This window comes from Meleagris gallopavo, chromosome 5 (assembly GCF_905368555.1).
Source record: "Meleagris gallopavo chromosome 5, MGAL_WU_HG_1.1, whole genome shotgun sequence".
NCBI lineage: Eukaryota > Metazoa > Chordata > Aves > Galliformes > Phasianidae > Meleagris > Meleagris gallopavo.
Genome location: NC_139408.1, coordinates 11447790 through 11463019, shown reverse-complemented (window position 1 = coordinate 11463019; position 15230 = coordinate 11447790). Strand labels below are relative to the sequence as shown.

Sequence of the window (15230 nt, the reverse complement as noted above, 5' to 3'; positions counted from 1 at the left end):
TAATGGGCTGACGCTTTACAAAATTGAGTGACATGCCTTAACAGCAAAGGAAGCCTACTACATATTGTACTTTGAGCTTTGTAATTGTATTCTAAAGAAATATCCTACTTTTAAAGAGGAGGAGTGAAGAGTTAAAGAGCCCAAAGCAACAATTTCCAGAAGTTTTTATTGCCTAGACTGAAATACTTTAAGTGGGCCTGTTCTTTTGGGTTTTTTTTGTTAGTTTGTATCTGAAATTGGCATCCAAGGGACTGGGACTCTGAGAATCACTGGTCACTTCTGAAAGTATTAATATAAATGAAACGTTGTATCAAATGGGAATTGGCAATCTTCATTGATTTACTAATTAAAATGATATATTCATTTCCAGTAGTAATATCTCAGGCTTCCACAGGTCCCTATGTAAAACTGCTTAGAGGGCAGTGAACATTTAAAGGTACAACTGCATTTTTTTTTAGGTCCCAGGAATCTGAAGTGCAAATACCACTGTAAGTAGTGGAGTACTCGTTTTAAAAGCTCATAACCTTCCAGGCTCCCATTCATACTGAAGTCAGTTCTGTTCGTTGACAGTATCATCAAGAAGTGCTTCCATAAAACATTTTTCATTTCAAAAAATTGCGTATTAAAATTCAATTAGCATTGCAATTGAAGACTAAACAGTAACAATTACCTGGGGGGGGGGTGGGGAAAAGTATTGCACCACTGAAATTATTTTAAATACTCACCATAACTAGTTTCAAGATCATCCTGCAGGACAGCATTATTGTTCCCACACAGTCCATGTGTTTTGCCCAAGTACTCTGGTGCCATTTTGATATACACTGCAGATATACCATCCCAAGCCAGAGTAAAGGCATACTGGTGCCTGACTAGAAAGTATCCAGCTAGTTTCTGGATGTGTAAGTTTCCAATAACAGAAGGTAACTGAAGTCTGTGAAGCAAGACAGGATTAAAAAAAAAAAAAAAAAACACACACACCTCAAATAAGGAATACCACTACTAGTTACTTGATGTAACGACTCTTGACATTACATACTGCTTATTTAGATACCTCCACCCTCAGATACTACTCTGTATCTGTACTACTCCTCTAGTTGAGGAAGGCTGGTTACAGCTGTGGTATGAATATATTTCTTTTCTTTAAGCTACAAGTCATCTTGTTTATATCTGTTATTAAAACCGTATCATGAAATTACAACTATTGTTACAGCCTCAGAAAGGTGAGTACCATTACCCAAATCCTTTATAGGTGACTTCACTGCTCATTTTTATTTGTTCATCTCCGGAAAAGAATAAACTAACAGACCGTTTGCAAGAATATGGAGAAGAAAGGCATTCAGGATCATTATTCACCTGTAAAATAAAATTATTATTGTCAAAGCTAAGACTATAATTGAATTCTTCGAAATGCGTATGCTACACAACTAAAACTCACAATCCCACCTTCAGCATGTGAACAAAGAATTCCACTCTTCCCAAAATTCTGAGTACAATTAGCAGTCTTTACACAAGAGCTGTTGGTTTAGAAAGTACAGACAACTGTTTTCTTACAGACCTTTATAATTTTTGCAAGATTAGCTGGTAGTATTATTATGTTAGAATTGCACGTACATTACATTCTAGATCCCTCTATACTACCATCTCAAGTTATTTTTAATCTCCTAAAATTATTGCATCAGCATGTTCAAAAACAGTAAAAAAGGGAATGTAGCAGTGCAATCCCCTACCTGTATAGAAAAACTCTGCTCATCTAATTCAGTTTGTCTCACAAGTGCATATGTGGATTTCCCAGAAAAATAGTAATAGAGTCCATCGAAAGTTTCAAAGTGATATTGACCCCATGTTCTGCATATGTGATCTCTTTCAGCACCTGTGTTGTACACTAACAAAAGGAGAGTCACTTGAGAAGTACTGCTGTTGTTTAGATTTAATCTGTATTGAAAAGCAACATGGTGCAATACAGCACCACAGAAAGGAGAGGAAGGGAAAAATACCAGAAGATGAAGGAAACTTTAGGCAGAAGTAATTTTTGCAGCTGTGGGAACCCACATGCAGTTACAGAAATCCATTCTGTTTCCTCCCAACACACCTGTCTGACATCTTGGTCCAGATGCATTAAATCGACTGCAGTTGCAGAGTTCCCTGTAGACACATTCACCTCCGTTAAAACACGCAAATGAACCTGAGTTGAAAAACAAGGCGCATTAAAAACAAATTACAATCTTCATTCTTACAACCCACTTCTGTTACTGATCTTTAACTCCACAAATGACAGACAATGTCTTAGCATTTAAATTCTGCGTGAGCCCAAGCGAATGCCACAGGACCCCACAAACAGGAACGTGCTGAGAAAAACTCCATCTTAAGAAATACGTTCATAGCATCTGGTCATATTACACATTCAGAAGGACAAATCAAAATGGCTGTGGGTTCTGACATACTTTCTGTCCATTCATATACTGAATAAATGAAGTAAACACGTATTATAAGACGAAACAGCTCAAAGCCCATATCCTTCTTTAAAAGAATGCTACAAATAATACTGGCTGCGTAAGCTCTGCCAGCTCTATCACAGACACATAGGTCTCAAGATCCCAGCTATACATCTTTCAACTGTCTGCTCTCCTTCCATGCCGTAAGTTCTAAGCTTCTTGCTACCAAGTTTAGACATTATAATCAAATGCTATTCTAACTCTTACGATATAATCACTTATTTTTCTAACATTTGACCTAAAATTTAAGTCTACTTGGGAAAGCATTTGTATTTTAATAATTGCTTACTATGCAAAAAAAAAAAAAAAACAACACCTAGTAAGTTCTGTTGTTTAGAGAAAACATTTGTCGTGTCAGAATAAATATACCGATATTTAAAGACAGAAACTAAGCACACAAGTTCAGAAGAAATTATTTCAGGAAGAGAAGGTAGTTTAATCCTTTTTATTCCCTTTGCCTTTAAAAATACGTTTTTCTTGAAAAATAAAACATGTATTGCTTAAGTGCTGTCCTGAAAAGCAGAATTTAAAGAAAAAAACCTTTTCTTTCACTTTGGTAAAACCCTGACATATGAAATGTGTTAACATAAGTGGTGAACACAGAAGCCCTAATGCACCTAGATTACCTTTTAAGCTTTTGAGAAATAGTACTTAAATATGGTTTGAGGCTTTGTCAATGCAGGCAAAGCTGATTTCTGAAAATCTGTACAAACTGCAATTTATTTAAACAAAATACACTGTTTTATGATTTCATGGGTCACACCATCTTCAGGTTTTATTCTCAGCACTGACATTCATTATACATGCATGGAAAATATAAATATCAAAAGTAGATTCTAAACTGTTTTATAGAATGGTTGGAACGTTTTTCCATGAACTAATTGTTTAATTCCATAAAGCTAACAAATGCAGCCAAACAGGTCAGGAGTTGAACACTGACAACCTACTGCTGCTGAACAGATGCTGAATTCCTCACTCCACTAAGACCAATGCAACTTTTCTCTCCTGTTCTAGAATCTCCTTTTTTGATGTATTATCAATAGTAATTTTCTAATCAATATATTTTAAGAGCAAATATTTAGTTTGCTTTACCTGCATTAGAGAACATTACAGGCACCAGGGAGCCATACTTAATAAAAGCTTTAAACTCACTACATTTGAAAGGTCCTTACTGAGCCACCTCATTTACATACTCACAGTGATCAATCTTGTCACTAATACAATAACCTTATCCCTCTTGTCAAGAAAGGCAGAATAGCTCTCTTTCATGTTGAGCGTTGTGAGACCTGTGTAATCAGAGCTCAGGTCTCTGTTCTTGGCTTCTCTAAGATTATGCCCTCTTGCCTGTCAAGCTACAATAATCTGCAATTAGACTGCAAGTCATGTTCCTCTTTGCTGTGGACAAAGTTGCTCCCTTTTGATGTTTCAGGTTGAACGATTCCCCTTTAAGCATGGCTCAGGTAACCTGCCTGAAGCTACATTTATTTCAATTGTGGACATAGTCAGCTGATCTGAAGATATTTGCAGTAGCTGGGAAACAAGCCTCTTGCTTCCTTTTAGAAAGAAAAGCAAGAAGTGAACTCCCAGCTAAAAGTCAGTTAATTCAGTTTGAAGAGTGTGTTCTTCTTTATGAAGTCCTCTTTTATTTCCACAAGTGTGATTCTAAGAAAACACAATAAACTGAGCTGTTGTGTCTGCTCATATCATCCCTTTTTACATTACTGCAGGGCATCTTTCCACAGCACGGAAAATTTGTGTGCAAAGCGAAAGTAATTTTTCATTAGGTAATCAGAAGAACATAGAGTTAATTCCAATTACATTCAATGGGCTCCTTTAATCAGGAATTCAGAACATCTATTTATGTTCAATTAACACTGAAGAAATTCCTCACCTATCAAGAATAAACATCCCATAACAAAGGGCTAAACATAGATCTCCGTCATGAAAGGAATACATGCACTCTACTCTTACACTCTGCAGGTCACCCAGATAACATAACCATCATCATCACAAAGCCAAGTGTCAGAAACTCCTTTATTAAAGAAGATTTAGAACTATCTTACAAAGAAGGTCTGAGTTCTCTGCTCCTCTCTCATTAAGTCTAAACATCTCTTAACTACTGAACAGGCTGCATTCCAACCCGTTATGGACCAGTATGTTAAATAAGATCAGTACAGCTCCTTAGACACCATAACCCAGTCTGTTTGCACTTCGTTGTAAATGTTTCCTGATGATCAGTGTCCAAGAGTCAGAGGTGACTGTTTTTGTTCTGAGTAGAGACGCTTGAATAACATCATGCAGACTTGACAAAAGGAAGTTATAAAATCCATTTTGAAATACAGTGTAATCCCACCCAACTCTGGCTGGCTTCTCAAGTGTTCAACACCTGGGCTCTGACTATAAATCTTGCCGATTTCGTATGGCAACTGGTCAAAGAAATCTTGCATCTTCGTCAAAGAAAATGTACTTCAGAATATCACAATATTTTGTATTCAGTTAGAGAAGCAATATGGCAATAAGGCATAATAAACTACGTAGCATCTAAGCTATGAACCTATTCTGTTGTTAGCCAAGTATAAGTTTGGGTTCCCTCACCCAAAGTTTGTTCTTCAAATTTGCTCACATCCTTAGCAGAAGAAAAAAGTACAGCTGAAAATAATTTATATAATATAAAGCCCATCAGCAGAAAGTAGGATACAGGCATTAAAGGACAGCAGTCCTCCTGCACCACAAAGAGCTAAATGCAAAGGAAGCCATTATCTATGTCTCATACAAAAGTTAAGATAAGCCAAGGAGACACTCAGAAGTTTATATAAAAGTAAAAGCAAGCATTCAAGAACATGTCTGGCATGCGCATTACCATGCATATCAGTTTTAGAATGCTTTATTTTTAATCACAATGTCAGTCCAATTGCTCCAGCAACTTAACAGTAATACAGCATTATCATCAATACACCATCAATGCTTGAAAGATTTTTTTTGATTGATGTAGACTTCTCATTTAGGTATTTTTCTACAAAGCATTAGAATGCAGAATTCTAATACTTACAAGTGCCTGTTACTGTTATTTCCAAGACATGGCACAAAAATCACAGAAATCACTGAAGGCAGGTTTGCTTTCAGGGTGTTCAGGTTAAGACTCACTTGGATAGAAAAGTTAAGCATGGAAGATTTATTTGGAGGAGATCTGAAAGTGAATAAGTTTCATCTAAGCTATTAAAAATTTTCAAGCAAATGTAGACAATTGGCGTGAAAATTATCAAAGCACTAGAAAGATTCTTTACTTCAAAAGCAGCAAATGTCATTCTGGAATGGAAAAGTAAAATGAAACAAAACCATGGCATTTTGAAATCAAACTTTGCAAGAAGCATCAACTGGACTACTTTCATTTCATAAGAGTAGGAAGAATGCTTATAATTAAGTACATTAACCATTAATATTCTCAAAAGCTTGTTTTTTTTTTTAAGAGCCTAATTTCCACTGCATACTTTCCCAAGAGTGCTTTCAAGTATCACTTCAACTATGGGAGAACTAACAAACTACTATTATTTGCATTATCTTTTAACATTCAGCATTTCAAATAATCTGTCAGTAGTAGCACGTCTACTGTAATATATAGCGTTCAGCAGGCTGCAATGCAGCCTTTAAATGAGGACAAAGACCTCATTACTTCAGAATGCAAAACTTCATTTTTTTTCCTGAGATGAATGAGAAGATGTTATTTTTAACACTTCACTCACAGCTTTCTAGTTAACTGCAGATTCTCTGCTATACACCATCATGACACACACACTGTAAGGTTCTAGCAGAAGCTATATAAATGGTGACCTCCTTCAGCATTTCAACGCAGAAGTGTTTGAAGTATTTAACTTGTTAGGAATTTTCAGCAATAGTTTGGAAGTTACTTCCAGAAATAATTAGTTTTGGTAATCTCAATCTCTTAGCATGCTGACCAGTTGTTTTTGTTTTGTTGGGTTCGTTTGTATGTTTTGAGGTGTGTGCATTTTATTCGGTTGAGTTTCTTAGTTTATAGCGTAGAATTATAAACAGACGTGCAGAAGGTAGCTGCAGCTTAAAGAGCTATGGACAGCTAACTGCTGTCAAATATTGTGATTAATCATCTAAAATCAAAACCTATATTCCCCAATGACAAGAAACTAAGCCAACAATTCACCTCTTGATACTTACCTATATCTTTTGTTGTTGTTGTTCCATTGACTTAAGACACTATTACTTCCTAAACTGCACATACTTGAATAATAGAACACAATAGTAAAGAGACTCACTGCATAATAAAAAAAACAACCACACACACTCATCATATAAAGAGTTCATATTGAACATGTTTGGTTTTACCTATGCAGACTTTTGTAGGAAGTAAGAAAAATACTACTGTAACAACGAACAACTGCAACAGTCAGTGTGAAATACGTCTGTGATAGTCAGTTTTGAAAAACATCTCCAACACATCTAGAGAGACAGCGCTAAACAAGGAGAAAGAAGTTGATAGCTTCCCTTTCTGGCTTAAAAATAAAATAATAAAAAGGGTTAAGTATTTTATATATACCTAGATTGGCACAAAGTGAAACCCATGGACAGAACAACAGCAACTTGCATCTCCCTCCGGACAGAGAGGGTTGAAAAGAAACATCACCTCAAGTGTTTAGAAAATTTTATCTAAACTCTTTCAGAAAACAGAATGGGTTTTCTTTTGCTTTGTTTTTCATACGCACCTATCACAAACAGGCAACAATGGATTCCATTTCCCACACAGGGGGTTCACTGGGATTTAAGAAGGACAATTCTGAGTCTAGATTTTGAACTTGTTAAAAAGTGGGACAAAAAAAATATTCCACCTGCAAGTATAGATAGTGATTTTTAAAGCATGCCTCCAACAACTTTATATTGCTAAAGCAAGGACATCAGAAATAGAAAGCCTTTATGAAATTTCTGACCAGTAGAAATGCATTATAGAGAAAGAAAACAGTCCTTCCAGTACCTGAAGGAGGCCTACAGGAAAGCTGTGGAGGGAATTTTTGTAAGAGCAATTAGTGATGACAGCACAAGGGGAAATGACTTTAAACTGGAAGAGGATAGATTTAGACCAGATATTAGGAAGAAATTCTTTACTGTGAGGTTGGTGAGATGCTGGAACAGGTTGCCCACAGAAGTCGTGAACGCCCCCTCCCTGGAGGCATTCAAGACCATGCTGAGGCTTATAACAGGGGGTTGGATAGATGGTCCTACAGATCCCTTCCAACCAAAACTTTTCTATGATTCTAGGAGATTCATTCTATAGCATCTACAAAGGGCAATGAAACAATTCTTTGTCATAACTACATCCTCTTTTAAAAGCTCAGGCATGATGAGTTAGCTTGAAACACTTTCATTCTCCACTCTAGATTTCTTCTCTGCTTTAGTACTAGGCCTACTCTGAAGTGATTTAACTCATGATCTTTCTGCAATAGTTCTGTTCAAGTAGCACAGTGACTCTCAACACTTTCTGTCAGTTTCTCTGAAGCAGAACACAAAATTCATTTGTGCCATTAAAAAAATTCACTTGCAAGAAACACAGTGAACTAAATTCTGCACTACAATCATTGCAGCAATAAATTTCTCAGCATAATTTTATAGCACCGACTTATACATTAATTATTATTATTAATAGATTTGTATTATTCAACTTTTTTCCTTCATAGCAATAATTAAATCATGCAGAATATCAGGGACAAATGAAGTTATTTCCATGGAAAAAAAAGTTTAACTTACTGGATGGTCCACATTTCATACTGTGAAGTCTTCTGTTCTGAGACAACGATACTGTAGTAGCTGAAGCATTATGAACTGTCATTCCAGACTCCTTTCAGGAAGAAGAAGAAAGCTATTTAAGCAGCTAAAGCCAAGAGTAGCAAAAACTCATCCCCGTCTCTCCACAAATTTACCATTTTTATAAAACTCACTGCTTCATATTTAAATTACTAAAGATTTATCAAAAAACCATTACTGCATATTAATATGTATCACCACTCCAGTGACTCCAATAAGCTACTATCAGTACGCACAGGATAGGCACAATAGGCATGAAGACAGCAAACAGATTTTCAGCCTGTTAACCAAAATACCCAAAACTCACATCTGAATACTTTCTTGCATACCCTACCCCATATTCCTATCCTCCCCACCAACTGCTAACTGCCTCTATACCATCATGTAGTTCTCACAATAATAATTAGCTATAATTTAAAATAATTAGCGTGCCTATGTTAAAAACACATGACTTATCTTCACAATAACCTACCTTTGTTCTAGCATTGCCTGCATTTAGGGCAACTAACATGTTTCTCAAATCAATGTGGACATTTCTATCCTCAGAAGCCTAAAACTTATCATCATAAGTTTCTCTCTTATTATAAATGCATTTACTTTTATTTACATAGCTTATTTACTACGTAAAACAAACACTACAGCCATTCCTATTTCAAGTCTTCATCTATTCCACTGTGGAATTTTGAAGATTGAAGAACTGCAGCTGCATCGTTACAATGGTTATATAAGCAACTACTATGCCACTGAAATAAAGTTCAGATTTCGTCAAAGTAAATTCAGTAATAAACATGTTACTCAGTAATGTAGGATAACATTATCTATCTTTTATTGTACACAAAGTGATAGAAATAGCAAAAAACATTCCCAAATCCCACAAGGAACACCATCAGCAGCATCTATGGGGTTTTAGCTAAGGATGCAATTACATTTATCATATTTGGTTCTCATACACTGTAGTTTTACCATTCTGATTTCTCAGTCCTGTGAATGATTCTATAAAGTATTTGTAAAACAGCAAGTGCTTTCCATGTTCTAAATATCTATTGACACGTTTGACTGAAAACTGACATTAAGAGCTATGTCTCTATGAACATAAACCCTGCAGAGAATATAAGAACTACCTTAGCACTGCTGTACCTCCTTCTTTTAAGGCAGCTTATTAAAAGGGAGAACATGTAGAAATGGTTTGTTCTAGTTCATATTCTTGATTAAGAAAAGAAACATATGTTGTTTTTTTTTTCCCCCATTTCTCCTGCACATATTTCTTATAGAAGAAGCATTCAAAGCCCCAGAAACCACCACAGAAAGAAATGAAGCTTATTTCCGTATAATGATCCCCTGGGGGGAGCCTCAGTCCCCAAGCACCTGGTGTTACCAGTGCCTAAAGCCGTGACCCCACAGCAGCCCCGCCTGATACCTCCACCAGACGGGCAGGACGAGGCATCACCTCAAGTCACGAAGGACCCACCGCAGCCCCATTCACCCTTCGTGAGAGACCACCCCATAGCCCAAAGGGATGAGCGCAGACCCCCCGCTGCCCGCCCGCTCTCCCTACCTGCGTGGCCGCGCCGAGGCCGTCCCCTCCCCAAGGTCCCGCGGCGCTGCTTGGGCTGCGGGCAGGAGAACACGGCAGGTTTGGTCGGCTGGGGCAGCCCATCTCGCAGGAGCCCCGCTCCACCCCGGCTGCTCTTACCTGAGGATGGGGAAGTCGCCGCCGGCGGGAGGCTGCGCGCTGGCACCTCGCGGAGACCAAGCTGCAAAGCAAAAGTCCCGGGTTAACGGCGGTCAGACTGCTTTGTCGTGCATCCTGACCCGAGGTAGGAGCTCACCCGGCGGCAGCCCGGCGCACAGCAGCGCCCCGAGGAGCAGCCTGGCCTCCATGCGGACGAGCAGCGGTGTCCTGCGAAGCTACAGCCCCTCACGCCGACCGCTACCTGAGCTCACTCCGCCCTCCCAGGCGCAGCGGCCGGGGGGTATAAGTGGCCTCCCGCCCTCCGCCCCCGGCCCTTCCCTGAGCCCCCACCCCGATCACCGCCCCTCATCGTGCAGCCCTGCATCTCCTGCAAGTGAGGGACACGCGCAGTGCCTCGGCTGCCCGCATTTCCTACGCAGAGGTGGGGCTGCGTGTCCGGGCTCTGTGCTGTAACGGCCGTGTGGCTGGGTCTTGTCCCACTGCTGCTGGCCGCGCAAGGCTCCGGGCACCGGCTGCTGGCGGGGGCTGGCGGGCGTCGTCGGGGCCTCATGAGCTGAGCATCGCTCTGCTTGCTGAAGCGACCGACTGGTTAACTCTGTTAACCACAGCAGTCGTGCTGGTGCAAAATGCGGCGTGCAGCTGATGTGTAGTGATTATTTCTGCAGCTTCTTACAGCTGCACGCTCAGTCTTGAATTTAGAGCTTTTTTTTTTTCTTTTCTGCTATTTCTACCTTCCTACCCTCTTTTTTCCTCCCTTTTCTCTCTTCCTCTCTCTGTTGCCTTTTCTTTTTCCTTTTTTCTTTTTTCTTTTTTTCCTGTGCTTTTCCCTCTCCCATCTGCTGCTACCTTTCCCCCAGTCATTCTTCAGGTGCACGTATCTTATAACAGCAGCTTTAGAAGCTGCCCACACCGGGTGAGAAACTGCCTCGGATGAAAAGGGGCCTTTTCTGCCTGCTTTGGGACATCTGTTAACAGAAAGTCATTAAAAAGGTCTCTTTTCTGCCTTTGTAATTTGTCCCTGAGGATTGTATTTCTTGCTGCAACAAGTGTTTCATTTCTAATGAAATGATGGAAAACCAGCGATGTTTTCACCAAGGATTCTGTTCTCTCCTGTAAAAGTTAGAGGAAGAATGTGTTTGAGAGATGAAAAGAGGAGACAGAAAAGATCCTTTTCTAAATAACCTCAAACGGAGTTTTGCAGTTGTTTTCTGCCCACGGCGCAGAGCCCTGCTCCTCTGAGCACACCACACGCTTGGCTTTGGTGTTCTTTCTCTGTTCCAGACCATGTTAATGGAAGGGGAAAGAGTAAATCAAAAGTGTGTTTGCACAACAAACATGCAAAAAACATTGCAAAAAAAAAAAATGAAGGATTTCATTACCAAAACTAATAAGCAATCAAATTTATACCATCTTTTATTCTGGCCTATTTGAAGTAATGGATGATTCAGAACCATCTCACAAATTTTCTGATTATTAAGCTCACTGTTTTGGAGCAAGGGATTTTACAGAAATTATTCTTTCATCAGCTGAAAATTAGGTTTAAAAAGTCAATTTCTTTCAAATACACATAATTTTCAGCTGACAAAAGATCCATTTCTGTGAAGTCCTCTCACAGTGATTGACAGACATCACTGACTTAGAGTTTAATGTAAAACTGAAGGATGCGTACAGACTAAGGAATGTCCTTTAAATTTGTGCATCTCCTTCCTACTGTTTACAAATACAAAACAATTTTATTTTACCTGTGCAGGGACGAAATTATTTTACAATGTGTAAAATGCTTGGTTAGAAAAGCTTTTCAGCACCGTGTTATTCTGCAACTTACCCTACTAAGAGACAGCTCTCTGTGTTTGTACACAGGTTTGCAGTGCATTCCTCCTTCTTGTTCCTGACACCTATATGCAAAGCAGGCAGCGTACCTACCACCAAAATGTTCCTACACAGCAAAACTATCCTCTCAAAGGGGCAGGAGCAATTTCTAAGGGAGCTGGTGTCACTTAACACAAATAATATAAGAGATTTGTTACATGGTTTGTATTTGGCTGCTTGGATTTTTTTAATTATTTTTATCATGCCTTTCTATGCATTCTGATAGGTTCCCACTTTCAGGGAAACTTCCAGTGCTTATGTAAGTAACATTCCCTATGGAGATAGGGAGGCAAAACTCATTCTGCTGTGAGGCTCAAGGACATGGGACAGCTGCTCCCCTGCGCTTCTGCTAGCCTTCATTGTAGAAGTCTTTATTATCAGGTACTAGATCAGGGAAGGTAGGAGGAGCAGGAGCCCAGGACAAAATGACCTACAAGAGATTAGTGTGAAAGCGCTTCCCTTTCAGGTGCTTTGAGCTTGATTCCTATCCAGTCACTCATTGTAGGCACTTCATGCTACAGGTGTAAGCAGTGGTGTTTATTTTCATAGGAAAGCCTGTTGGCAGTGAAATCAGACTTGAACACCCAACCACGGTACAACACAATCACACAGTTTACCTAAATATATATTACATATATTTCAGTAGAATAATTCACTGAAACAAATTCGCCTTCCACCTGTTTCAGGTGTTAGCATGCTATACATTTTATATCTTGCAGTTTCCTTATAAAGCAGAGCTAGAGGCACACCTGCCTACCGGAACCAGAGAGATGGCTGGGTGCGAGCTCCTGCTGTGTAAGAACACCCGCAGACAGCAGGTCGGTGCGAGCTGAGGGAACAGCCTGCAGAAAGGAGTGACTTTTTTCTCTTATCACTCTTTTTCTTTCTTTCAATTTGCCCTTAAGCAGCCGTCCCATCGGTTCGCACTCAGGTACCCGCTTACAGCGGCCGGTACCGACAGCGGGGGCTGCTGGAGGCGGTGGCGGGCGCACCTCCCACCCCGCCGGGGCGCGGCCTCGAAGGCGCAGCCGCTCCGCGCAGCGTCCGCACCCCGCGTAGCAGCGCAGCATGGAGCGCCGGGTCGCCCGCGAGTTCCGGCACAAGGTAGGGAAAACTCGGGGCACGGCTGCTCACCTCGGGATAGGGGAAGCGAAGCGAAGCGCCGCGCTGGGTCACGGCTCTGGGCTGTGCGCTGCCCGCGGGTCGGGTGACAGGAGGGGCAGGGTGAGCCTGCTGTGAGAGGGTCCCTGAAGTGGGAGGGAGAAGAAAAACAATCGAACTGCAAACAAGTAAGCAAACAAACCAAACCGCCACCAGCAAAAACCATTTCTCAAAGCATGAGCGTTGATACAGTGAGTGCTGTGTTATTTTAATAAAATCATATCGAAAGCGTAGCGCCCAGTTCAGTTTGCGGAAGGCAAAGGTGCAGATACTGAAGTCCAGGCCCAGGGTTCTGCAGGCAGCTTCTGTGCAGGAGTTCAGTTCCTCCTTAATGCTTGGGAGTGCAATTGTGTCTGTGCAGCCATGTGCAAAGGCACTTGATGCATGGAGCGGCTCCCTCTGCCTGGCACATCTTGTATCATGTACCCATCAAGTAAGCCTTCGGCAGAGATCGAAAGTGCATGAGTGGAATAACCCCGAAAGGAAACGAGGAGAAAAGTGATTTACATATGTAGGATTTTGTTTTTCATAACAGTGAGTGCTGGCTTTGTTTGTTTGCTTTCCTAGGATGTGGAGTTTGAGATAGCTCCTGAAAAGAGAAGTATTTTGTAGAAATATCATCTGGTAATGAAGTTGTTAACAAGGAAATGACAGAATGAAGTAAAGAGGCTATTAAAAAAAAAAAAAAGTTCCAAAGACTTTGAGAACCTGGATACTGAATAACGATGGCTGCAGCTGTGCAGCAAGTTCTTTCAGTTTTGATACCTATTACTGTGTAACCCAGCAGTGGGTTGTGCAAGGTATCTGTAAGGGCTCAGGTTGCTAGGCGGATGGCTGCCATCCTGAACTTTAAACCCTCTTCCACCTCTTCCCTTTTACTGCTGCTGCAATTATTCATAAACTACCCCAGTCCCACCCTGATAGAGTAAGAAAGCCTTATTGTCAGCATGTGTTGGTGCAAGTACGTAGGGTGCATGCCTTAGTGAAAGCTCTTCCTCTGAGTAAGACGATACTGGAACACTAATTTAAATTGGTTTGTATTACCATGTTGCAGTGGCCTCTGTGGGGATTTCAATGTCTTGACTGCTTTTTTTCCTTTGTCAAAACGAGGAAAATGACCGGCTACGTACCACTCAGATTTGCCTCTTTCATTTCATTTTTTCTCCTCAGTAATTTCAATCAATTCTCCCCATTGATGAAGCATTAATACAAATTATATATGTAAATCTATTGGCCTGCTTTTCAGTTTTCCTTAATAGCTTTCAAAGGCCTCAAAACTCACACAGAACTTGATATTATTCTGCAAAAGCAGACTGACGCACTGCTGCTGCAGCAGCCCCATCACTGTAGTATGAACCTGTTTCACACCAAAAAGTGCTGATTTTAAGCAGTAAAAATGCATTTTTGCTTTATTAAGGCTCCCGAGAACTGATTTAAGTTGATTCTGCCATGTTTTAAAAGGGCAGCAGATATTACACAGTTCACTTTGCAGTCTTGCGTTTCAGGTTAAATGGTGCATATATTGAAGCTCATTCTGGAAACTGAATCAGTAAATCCATTCTAAATATTCATTTTTACTTACAGAATTTTTCTCTATATCAATTTTCTGAAAAGCATGCTTGAAGGCAAAGCTTGTAACAGTTCTACAGATAGTAAAAGAAATTTGTAGACGTGATTAGTCATCAGCACCCAGCTCTGTGTTTTGTGATTGCCAACAGCAAAACATTTCTTCAGCTAGTGAGAGAACTTTGTCGTAACTACTTTCTTACAGTTAAGAGAGTTTACATCAGTGGCACTTTCTGTTTTAATCTCAGGTGTTACCTCTTTTCAGATAAATGTCTGTTGAATGCTTCTTTGTTTTTTATAAAACCTGCTAGTATGCTATGAGTCTTGTGATAGCACTGCTTTGACAGAACATAATAAAAAACATGGGGAAGTTAGAAGCCTCAAAAATTTGTTGCATTGAAGAGAGATTAGAAGTCTATCTTTGACAAGGTTAGTAGATACAGACATGTCTTGGCCATGGTTGGTGTCTTTGTAGACAAGTTTACCTTGTCCATGTGTGTATACTTGTGTATGAGATCCTCTACGCTCATCATGCAAAGTAACTTTCCATGTGTGAAAATAAACTTCATCTATTATCTCCCCAACACAGAGATACATTGGGTGAACTCTTCTTAGAATCTTTT

The 15230-nt window shown here is 40.0% G+C and overlaps 2 protein-coding genes across 3 annotated transcripts in view; one reads left to right on the top strand and one right to left on the bottom strand.

The window, feature by feature from the left end:
• The window catches only part of OTOG (otogelin), a 94685-nt gene extending 84401 nt beyond the window's left edge, over positions 1-10284 (bottom strand). Inside the window, exons 1-8 of the mRNA XM_010711107.3 lie at positions 10148-10284; positions 10012-10072; positions 9874-9928; positions 8262-8352; positions 2090-2182; positions 1728-1882; positions 1235-1353; positions 726-931 (exon numbers count right to left, since the gene is read on the bottom strand). Of these exons, the coding sequence (XP_010709409.2) occupies positions 726-931; positions 1235-1353; positions 1728-1882; positions 2090-2182; positions 8262-8352; positions 9874-9928; positions 10012-10072; positions 10148-10199 (832 nt within the window). The 5' untranslated portion in view covers positions 10200-10284. The remainder of the gene's footprint in view (positions 1-725; positions 932-1234; positions 1354-1727; positions 1883-2089; positions 2183-8261; positions 8353-9873; positions 9929-10011; positions 10073-10147) is intronic.
• Positions 10285-12713: 2429 nt separating this feature from the next.
• Positions 12714-15230, top strand: part of LOC100548747 (harmonin) — a 46154-nt gene continuing 43637 nt past the window's right edge. Inside the window, exon 1 of one of the 2 annotated variants that reach the window (XM_085224245.1) lies at positions 12714-12984. In XM_085224245.1, the coding sequence (XP_085080371.1) occupies positions 12949-12984 (36 nt within the window). In that variant the 5' untranslated portion in view covers positions 12714-12948. The remainder of the gene's footprint in view (positions 12985-15230) is intronic. The other variant, XM_085224243.1, reaches the window with a different exon arrangement.